The sequence below is a fragment of the Ovis canadensis genome, chromosome 20 (genome assembly GCF_042477335.2).
Source record: "Ovis canadensis isolate MfBH-ARS-UI-01 breed Bighorn chromosome 20, ARS-UI_OviCan_v2, whole genome shotgun sequence".
NCBI classification, from domain to species: Eukaryota; Metazoa; Chordata; class Mammalia; order Artiodactyla; family Bovidae; genus Ovis; species Ovis canadensis.
In genome coordinates, this window is record NC_091264.1 from 22334347 (window position 1) to 22344822 (window position 10476).

The window sequence follows — 10476 nt, forward strand, 5'->3', positions numbered from 1 at the left end:
CTTAATTTATTTCCAAATCATAAAAAAAAAAATACCTTGGGTAAATTTTTTAAAAAAAGAAGTATACATGTCTAAGATATTCCTCAGCATCCAGAGTGCCCACACAAAGTCACGTGCCCCTTTAAACCCACCAAAATGAGGAGGACTTCTAAATTGTGACACAGAAGAGCCCTGTCCTGGGCCATCTCACAGAGGGACCAGGTAGGACCGGGGCAGTGTAGACCCTCCTTGGGAGCAGAGCCAAGTTTCAGCCAGATTCTGTGACGTATTACGCTCCTCCGCCAGCTCAGTGAGTTGGACACACTCTGAACCTTTCACTCATTTGACGATTATGTTTGTTGTGGTTATGCCATCATTTCCTCCTGTACTAGTGGGGGGTGAACTTATCATTTCACCACAACTTTTGGACCACTAAGAGCCATATCTATGGTAGAAAAAGAAATTTACATCATCAGAGATCCTAGATTTGGAGGTCAATGTGATCTGGTATTTCTCCCTTTAGAATAGGAAAGTAAAGCATTGGTTGTATACGGACTACATAAATTCTACATAGAGGAAACATCTGAATTTTTTTTCCAACAGAAAAGCAGAGACAGAGAAACTTCAGGTATCAAAGTTTTGCATAATGGATGATGGTGGTGACATGTTGCTTATCCATCCAGTCTTACTCTTTTCCATCCTTGTTTTGGGAAAGGAAAAAAGTCTCCATCTACAACAGAGAATTGAGTTCAAGCCTGGTCAATCAGAGTCCCTCATACCTATGGATAAAGTGACTGTCCTGTGACGGTCCAAGTGAAAGCTTGGAGTGTCGCTCAATCAGACTTCATCTAGATTTTTAAATTAAACTCAACAGAATGGTCTTTTGTCGTTTGGGTGATGGGCTGAAAATCTGAGATGGCCGTATTACCAGCCATGTGGAAAATGCTTGATTCCCATAGGAGAAAATAAGAGACACAAACAGGGAAGCGCAGAACTCAAGAGACACGCGCAGAGCATGAGCCAGAGAAAGCAAGAAACCCGTATCCCAAATGAGAGGTGGAGACAGAGAGAAGCAGAGGGACAAACAATATCAAGAGAGAATGTACACAAAAGGATAACAGGCAGAGAGAATGACAGAAAGAGAAGAAGCGACAGTCAGGCACGTGAGCCAGCAGAGTGAGGCGTGGAGAGGTGGGCAGGAGGCATTCTGAGAGGCGGAAATGCACGTGCGAGGCACAGAGAGAGAAGAGGCAGCAAAATACAGAGAAAGAGAGACACTCAGAAGCTGAAACACGGATATAAGAAGAAAAGCACTCACAGAGACAGAAAGACAGGAAAACCGACGAACAGATTAACAGGGAGAGAAAGGGTCCTTCAGACAGACGGCAAAAGAGAAATGGAAAGACAAAAAGAGGAAAACAGAGATACAGATGGAGAGAGATACAGAGAGGTACGCTGAGAGGAGAGACTGAGGCAGAAGGTGGGGAGAGGGCCCAGAGACTGGCCAAGAGAGAGGGGGGAGGGTCTCACTGACATCCTGGGATCTAGGCATTTTTCTGAAGTCAAATCCGAGCACAAACTTTCCAATTACATGAGACCCCCAAATGAATGTTTCCGTTTAGGCTGATTTTAGGAGAGTTTTCATCATATGCACTGGGAAAAAATACTTGCTAATAAAACCTTCCACTGTTAATTATACATTCCGGCAGTTTGGATTCAATGAGCAATAATTTTATTGATCTTTTGCCCCAAGGAGACAGGGCACTTGACAGAAGATATCTGTGCTCTCAGTTTGATTCATCACATTAGGCATTGGGTCCATGAAGGGACCAAACCGTTTCACTTGCACAAATACATAAAAACTCGTCAGACTAGACTGTAGTGGAAGTCAGGAAAATCTGCTGCACACAATCCCAGCTTCCAGGACCCACAGACAGTGGAAAATTGAATTTACTTCACACCTCACTTCATGTTGTTACCTGATACCTGAATTAGACCAAGGATGGGGACCCATGACTTTCCAGTCTCCTTGCCTGGATCTGACCTTCTTGGGGACATAACTGCACTTGAGAATCTGACCTTTTCTTTGTCAGTGTTTCCCCAGGACCACCACCATCACACTCCATAAGAATTGGGAACACAAGGGATTCACGATTCTATTTAATTTTGAAAACTATTTGATGGAAAGATGAAAGAGTCTGACACTGAATTCACGGGCAGTCTTCAGAAGAGAACGAGATCAGAAACGCCTGTTGAGGCCATTTATGGTTCAAACAGACTCAGCAGGCAGCTCAGAGAGCCGAAGAGGAAAGTTGAGTCATGGGCAGAAATTCAGGAAAAATCAAAACAAAAAGAGCATGTGACAGCTGCTTCTGGGTCACCGGGAGTCAGGTCCTGACGGATGGTGCGGGCGGAGCTGGCTTGTTCACAGGTCCTGAGAGAAGGGAGGCAGGAACCACAGAGACTAGCAGGACAAGATCGGGAAAGAGTCCTGACAGACCCCAGGAGGAAGAACACTGGGGTCAGTGCCGGAACCCTGGAGGAGAGACGCGGGACTCACAAGTCACACCCACCCCAAGGCAGACTCAGCCCTAGCCCCTCTGGGTCCCTTGGGGACACTGAGATTAATCTCGTCTAACACCTGCTCTTCACTGTGTCTCCTGGCACTAGGGAAGGACCATACTCTACCAAAGTGAACACACATCTTCAGCTGAAGGGCCACGTGGCCAGGTTCTGAGCACAGGTCATGGACCAATCAGATTGGTGAGAACTGTGGGTCCTGCCCTTTCTCCTACCGGCAAGTTCAGGAGTACTTCCTGTCATGGTGGAGTCTAGGGCATCATTCAGACACTTCTGAATGGCTGATAGCAAAGGCTGGGTCCTCTTCTGGAGAAACCACCTCTGAGGTTTCCTGCAGAGACTGCACAGAAGGTTCCAGACTTTTCCCTGACCTCAACTCATATGAGTGAATGTGGTGTGAACCAAGAATGGAATAACAGAGGCCGGTGAGAGAGTCCAGACCAACCCACTCCACAGCTTCATCTATCTTGTGTGTGCCATTGTTCCGGACCAGAAGGGGAGGGGTCTTACCTGTGGATGAGGCCTCAGGATTGGCTAGCTGGAAGGAAGGGAAATAAAAACTCATTCACCCGGCTGGTGAGAAAATAACATCTCTGTTCATCTCAGCCTCCAAAAGGAAATGAGGGGGGCAGTTCCAGAACGTTCTTTGCTCCCACCCACATACAATAAAGATTCAACTACCACAAAAGAAGACCACCCCAATGTCACTGAGACAGTCACTAGAGAAGGATCAACAGAGGCTTTTCAGCCTAGCGCCTGTCTTCCCCTTTTTCTCCCAAGGTGCCTTACCTCTTTTATCCTGAAAGTGGACAAAAAGGCCCACACCAAGGAAGATCAGCCCCAGCACAAAACCTCCAATTCCGCTCCACATCTTTCTCTGGACAGATTCAGACTGTGCCCCTGGAAGTAAAAGCCCACACGTCAGTGTCCCCACGGCCCACAGCATCCTTGTCTGGAAGCCTGGAGTCTGGTCGTGTGTATAAGAGACAGAGGGGCTCAGAAACCAGACAGAAGAGGGGAAGGCAGGCAAAGATCCCGAGGGGCTCTGATGGATGATGGGGAGAGGATGGCAGCCCCAAGGAGACATGTCCATTTGTCTGTCCTCCACGGGTCACCTTCAGATACCAGCCTCTATGTCAAAGCCCAGAGCTTGAACACTTCAGAAGGTGCATTACTCAGGCTGAACTGCAGCCTGGAGGAGAGGGGAGAGGGGTCCGATCATGTGAAGGGACCACCATCCCATCTTGGGGGGAAAATGAGATAAGGACTCAACAGATGCCTTTCAACTTGAGATACTGGGATCTAGTCCTCGGTCACTTCCAGCCCAGACATTGTATCAGGGGGTTACACAGGACGTGAGGGATGAGGACGGACTCCACCCCCCCAGACCCAGCGCTCTCCCTGAAGTTTTTCTTTTCTGTCGAGTCCGTAGGGTCAATGAAGCGGCCCTTACGCCATTCTACTGTGATGGGGCTCTGGAGGCTGGGGTGGTCCACGTGGCAAACATAGACGTCTCCAAGCTGTGGTATTGTCTCTAGCATCACGTGAATGTGGTAGGTCCAGTCCCCATTCTGAGTAAGAGGTGTGAACCCAACTCCAGCTGTCTGCTCCTGTTGATTCCGGAACCATTTGATTTTAACTTGGCGAGGATAGAAATTTGTCGCTGAACAGACCAGCAGATTACGGAGGTTCGGGGCCTCTGTACTGGCTGAAGAGACCGGCACTGTAGGCTCCACTAGGAGGAAAAGAGACAAAACTAGAGAATGAGGCAACAAAGAATTCTTACCAGGGGCTGCAGTCTGTCCTTAGAAACCACAGTAGACCAGATAGCAGGTATTACCACCGCCTCTGCTGCTGCTGCTGCTGCTAAGTCGCTTCACTCGTGTCCGACTCTGTGCGGCCCCATAGACAGCAGCCCACCAGCCTCGCCCGTCCCTGGGATCCTCCAGGCAAGAACACTGGAGTGGCCAGAGGCAATTACTATTCTAATTTCCAACACCGTAGATTAATCTTACCTGTTTGTGATTTTTGTGTGGATGGAACGTTGCCATCTGTGCCACCTTGCTTCTCGCTTCTGCATCTCAACATAGTTTCTATGAGACCCGCCCACCTAATGGTTTCCTGTCCCTTCCATTGCTGCATGCTATTCTATTGTATGGTTATAACTCAATTCATTTGTCCATTCGCTTGTTTCTCTTTTTAACATTTTATTTATGTATTTGGCTGCATCCAGTCTTAGCTGTGGCAGGGGAGCCTCCATTACAGCATGGATATTTTGTTTGGCACATGGGCTTAGTTGCTACACGGCATGTGGAATCTTAGTTCTCTGGCCAAGAACCCCACTACCCCTGCACTGGACCACCAGGGAAATCCCTGTTTGTTCCTTTTAATTGCTGAGTAGTAGTCTATTATATAATTATGCCTCAATTTGTTTCTTGACGAAAAGTTGGGTTGTTTTCAGGCTTTGTTATAAATAATGCTCTTTTAACCTGCTTGCATGCACATCCACAAAAATAACAAATATTTGTCACCTATTAGAATTCCAGCTCTGGGTTTATTTAGCTTATATGCTAGCCTAATTTGTAAGAGAAGAATACCTTTGTTTAGCAATCACTGGTTTCTTGAACAAGATCATTTATGTGAAAGCTCTTTGTAACACAGACTGGATAATTTTTTGCTGAAGTAGGTTATTTTACTGAAGTACAGTTGATTTTTATTGAGGTATCGTTGATTTTTTGGAGAAGGAAATGGCAACCCACGCCAGTATTTTTGCCTGGAGATTTCCATGGACAGAGGAGCCTGGCGGGCTATAGTCCAGGGGGTCGTAAGAGTCAGACACAATTTAGCAACTAAACCACCACATAGTTGATGTACAATGTGTTTATTTCTGCTATGCAGCTACGTGGCTCAATTATATATGTGTACACGTATATACTCTTTTTCATATTCTTTTCCATTGTGGTTTATCACAGGATATTGAACATCATTCCCTGTGTTCTACAGCAGGACTTTGTTGTTTATCCATCCGATATATGATAGCTTGCATCTGCTAACAGACAGGATAACGTTTAAACTGTATATACATACCATCCATGTGCACGGGTCCATATATGCCAAGTGTGCTGTGCTCACAGCTGGAGGACCAAGGCCAGCTCCACCTAGCTGCCCCAGCAAAGCAGACAGAAGCACTGCTCTTGAGGTTGGGGCTGAAAGGATGAGAGATTTCAATAGAGAAAAAAAGGGAAGGTGGAGAAAAGGAGAGCATTTCAAGGATGAAGGATTACTTCTGCGAGGGTAAGGATGAAGGAAGTACATAAGAGTCAGATGCTGTAGGAAGGTGTGGAGCCTAGGAGGTGACAGGGACTCAGAAGCCCCACCAGATACAGCCAGGGCTTGGGACATTCGAAGGACTGAAGCTGCCAGACACTGTTCCCAACGCCTCTCAGGTCTCCTGCACTCACAGGTGGGTTCTTCACCACTAGCGCCACCTGGGAAGCCCCCAGTGATTTTCACACCCTCCCAACTCTACCCTGCCAGACCTTCCAACATTTTTCCCCCTTAGAGACTGACACCCCTCCTGGTCCCCCCAAGATGCTGGGAAACCACAAAAGATCACTTTCCTGCGTCCTTCCCCACGAGGCTCTGTGTGAAGGCATCTCGGCCCGTCCTAAACCCACCTCTCCTCTGGACAGTGAAGCCGACCGTCTCCTTGTAGTTGTGTCTACACAGCGTCTCCACGTAAGCCCGAAACTCCGCCAGGAGGTCCTTCTGGGTGTTCCAGATCTCAGCGCACACCCGGCCCAGCTCTGTAACAGCCACAAACTCGCCCAGGTCGCTGTCAAAGTGCAGGATCTCTTCCTTGTTGTAGATCTGTCTGGCCACAAGCCTCACGTGTTCCGTCCCATTGGTGAAGTAGCACATGCCTTTAAACTGGTACACGAAATTCTCTGCGGGACAGCCCGTGGAGTGAGATTTAGTTCAGCCTTGCATCCCAACCAGCCACTTGTCTTAGGAAGGCATGGACGACAGAAGGAAAGTACCAAAGGATTAAATAAAATCTGCTCTCAACCCCTAGAATCATATCCCCAGGAAAAATTTAGATGAAGCTAGACCATTCTTCACACCCTGGACAAACTAAACCTGGATGAATTAAAGCTCTGAGTATGAAATGCAATCCTGCCAATACATTAGAGATGAAATCTGAGACCATCTTCATGACTCTGGAAGTATAAAGTATTTCTTCAGCAAATCATGAAAATGACAAGTCATAAAGGAGAAATGAATGATCAACTTCATTAGAATAACAGCTTGTGCTCATCAAAAGATATCTTAAGGGAATGAAAAGACAAGCCAGGAAGTGCCAACAAATACTGGTAAAGCATGGGGTGACCACATGCTTGGTTTGGAGTATAGTATTCTTTTTATTTCTTAAAAACAAATAACAGATACTATAATAGAAAAAAAAAGGAGAAATGTCAACATAGGTACTACAATAAAGACTAAACACAAGTAGACAATAAACATAGGCAGAGTTGCCCATCCTCATTAAAATCAAAGAAATTCAAGTTAAAGATACAGTGAAATACAGACACTTCCTTTGGGAGGGGAGGAATGGAGTGGGAGTTTGGGATGAGCAGATGCAAACTGTTATTTAAGAATGGACAGACAATAAGTTCCTACAGTACAGCACACGGAACTGTATTCAATACCCTGTGATAAACCATAGTGGAACAGAATAATTTTTTAAAAGAATGTATATATATATATAACTAAATCATTTTGCTGTACAGCAGAAATTAACACATTGTAAATCAACTACACTTCAAAAGAAAAATACAGTGAAATACAACTCTATATCTACCAGATAAGAAAGCATAACATCTAAAAAACCAAAAATGCCAAGAACTGGGTTCTTTTTATCAGAAGCAATCAATTTGAATAACTTTTGCATATTCTGTTTTAAAGATACATATTCCATTTTGAACCTCCAATTCCATTCTAAATATACAGCCGAAGAAAAAGCAGGCTCATATGCTTCAGGATACATAGGGGGAAAAGTAGAAGCAATCCAAAAGCGCACATCGAAATGGGTAAGCACAGGAGGGCTTAGGCCAGGTGGTTGGCAGTGGAGGGTGTGACAAGTGTCTGGACAGGGGCACATTTTGGAGACAGAGCCAGCAGATTGGACTTGGGGTCCTACAGTGCAGAAGGACTCAAGAACGTCCCCCAGCCTCAGGGCCTGAACGTCTGGGTGGGATGGTGGTGGTATTTACAAAGAGGAGAAAACCTGGGGGAGAAAGAAGTTTAGTGGAGAAAGTCCACAGTCCATTTGTCCTTGTTAAGCCTGTGTGTCCTATGAGACAGCAAGCAGAGATAAACTTGGCAATTAACATATATATTTGCCATATATAAACTAGTACACGAAATTTTCTACAGGAGAGCCCGTGGAGTGAGATTTAGTTCAGCCTTGCATCCCAACCAGCCACTTGCACAGAGAAAAATCTGGATGGTTATCACCTAACTGATAAAGGGATTCTCTCCAGGAAGTGGAATTGGGGGTGGGGGAAGGGGAGACGAAGGGGAAAGAAGTTACTTCTACTTTTGACATTATATTAATAAGGTTTGAAATTGTTACAATGAATATGTGCTACCTTTGAAATTCAAATAAAAGAAAAAAAAGGATGGGTAAGTACATTGTAGCACACTCATAACATGGGATCTCCTACACAACAATGAAAATGGATTGATGATTGTTATATGAAAGATCTATGACAGAGCTCAAACATTATTCTGAGCAGAAGTGAGACAAGACATTCATAGAACAGATGCAACCAAAGTTTATCATACTAAATGAAGTGAGTCCGAAAGAGAAAGACAAATATCATATGGTAACACTTAAACGTGGAATCTAAAATACGACACAAACAAACCTGTCTCCAAAACAGAAACAGAGTCACGGACGTGGAGAACAGGTATGTGGTTTCTAGCAGCTTGCGGGGAAGGAGAGGAATGGACTGGGAGTTTGGGGGAGGAAATTGCTACATTCAGGGTGAATAAACAACAGGGTCCTACTGTAGAGCACATAGAACTCTAGTCAACATCCTGTGATACACCGTCGTGGAAAAGAACAAAAAAGAATGTGTGTAAATGTGACTCAGCAAGTGAGTCACTTTGCCGCACAGCAGAAATTGGCACAACACTGTCAACCAACTATTCTTCAATAAGAAATAGTTTGGTAACAATAAAAAACTTGTAGAACATGTAAAGAGGGAAATAACTAAGCTATATTGTTTAAGGACATGTTCATATATGTCCAAACCGTGAAGAAAAGCAGTAATATTAAGATTGGAAGAGTCAGAATAGAGCTGACTTCTGGAAATTAGAAGTGGGTGTGATTGGGAAGATGGACATGGGGGTCTTTTGGGGTGCTGGGCATAGTCATTTCAGACCTGGTTGTTGGTTTTTTGGATATTTCTGTATCACTTTTATTAAACTTTTCATATATGTTTTGCATAATGTCTGTGTTATACAAATAATGTTGTATTCCAAAATAACCAATGTTTAAACATAAACAGTGGCTAACAACACTTGCCCTAGAGTCATCTGTGCACATGTGCTTGTGTATAATGTATCACTACAGGATTTGGAAATCTGTGCATGCACAGTAAATATTAATTCTCTTCTTTTCTCACTAGTCTCACAGCCCTATTCCTCAGCAATATGAATTCAGGGTTGTACATAAACTCAGAATTAGAGACAATCGTTGCCTGGACCCTTCCCGTTTCTCCTCTCAGACCCGGCAAAGGGCCTGAGGACCTGCAGCTCGCACTCAAGGAGCTCACCCTCTTCAGAGAGTAAAGCTGCCTTGAATTTCTCCAACCTTCAGTCCGAGCGGACATAAACACCCCTCGCCCCAAAGAGTGCCTAAGACAGTAAATCCTTGCCACTTACTCTCTGAGCAGTCTTAATGCTTCTCATTTTGCCTGGCCTCTGGTATAGAAATGGACTTTCTCTTTTTCTGCCAGAACTCTGCGATCCCAAAGTCTTTTCCCTGAGAGACACTAGCCTTCCCTCTAAATGCAGAGGTTGCAAAAAGGAATCTAGCAACATTCTTTTTTCTGAAGAGGAGAACTCTGGACCTTGATAGAAGCTCTTCTAAATTCTCCCTGCGATTTGACCAGAGTGCACTGTATCCAGCCCTAAACCAAAGAGACATAAGAGGTTAATTCCCAGACTGGAGAGCTCTGAAAAGCAGCTGTCAAGCACTTACTCGGAGCCTCTCTGCAGTGAGCCTCGGGGATCCTCAGCACCAGAAACACAGCCATCACCATTCCAGCCACAGTCCCAGGGTTCCTGGGGACGGTCACCCTCATCTTTCCACCCCTGAAACAGAAACGGTGTACGAGAAGCTCTGGCAGTCACCGCAGCTGCCACCAACGGACCCGACGCTTCACTTTGCAGAGCAGGAAAATGAGAAAACCTGTGAACTTTAGGATTGGACAGTACCTTGGGGAAAGGCCAATCAATCCGGTGACTTGGGATCTCATTTGTCTCTGGGTAGAACACCTTCAAAGAAAGTTCTCCATTCAAAAAGTATTCATGGACCGTTGATAGGCACCCATCACTAGGTCATCACCAAAACCCACTGAACTGGATCGCTGAAAATGTGCTTGGAGATTTCAGGAACCAAAAAGGAAAGTGAATTGGCGTATTTCTTCTTGGGACATTTTTTCAACTTTTCCGGTTCTCATATTCAGGGTTTGACTGTACAGAGGTGGAAAGAAATGAAATGATATTCCTTGGGAAAGAAGATGATTGTCTAAAAGCTGTTCACTACCCTCCTTGACTTATGAGATACCATGAGATATGAAGTAAAACAACAGATTTTGAGGAAGATGTACTTGTATCAAAAGATTG

General features: G+C 45.0%; 1 protein-coding gene across 3 annotated transcripts; it reads right to left on the bottom strand.

The window, feature by feature from the left end:
• Positions 1–1694: 1694 nt before the first annotated feature.
• Positions 1695–10188, bottom strand: LOC138426068 (rano class II histocompatibility antigen, A beta chain-like). Of its 3 annotated transcripts, none has more exons than XM_069564730.1 (7): positions 10066–10188; positions 9830–9942; positions 6237–6506; positions 4013–4294; positions 3349–3459; positions 3070–3097; positions 1695–2515 (listed from the first exon to the last, which is right to left on the bottom strand). In XM_069564730.1, the coding sequence occupies exons 1-6, from the start codon at positions 10104–10106 to the stop codon at positions 3084–3086; spliced, it is 831 nt and encodes a 276-aa protein (XP_069420831.1). In that variant the 5' UTR covers positions 10107–10188; the 3' UTR covers positions 1695–2515; positions 3070–3083. The 3 variants fall into 3 exon arrangements, with proteins under 3 accessions (XP_069420831.1, XP_069420832.1, XP_069420833.1); XM_069564731.1 differs by having other exon boundaries at positions 1698–2470; XM_069564732.1 differs by having other exon boundaries at positions 2125–2413.
• Between the last annotated feature and the right edge of the window lie 288 nt (positions 10189–10476).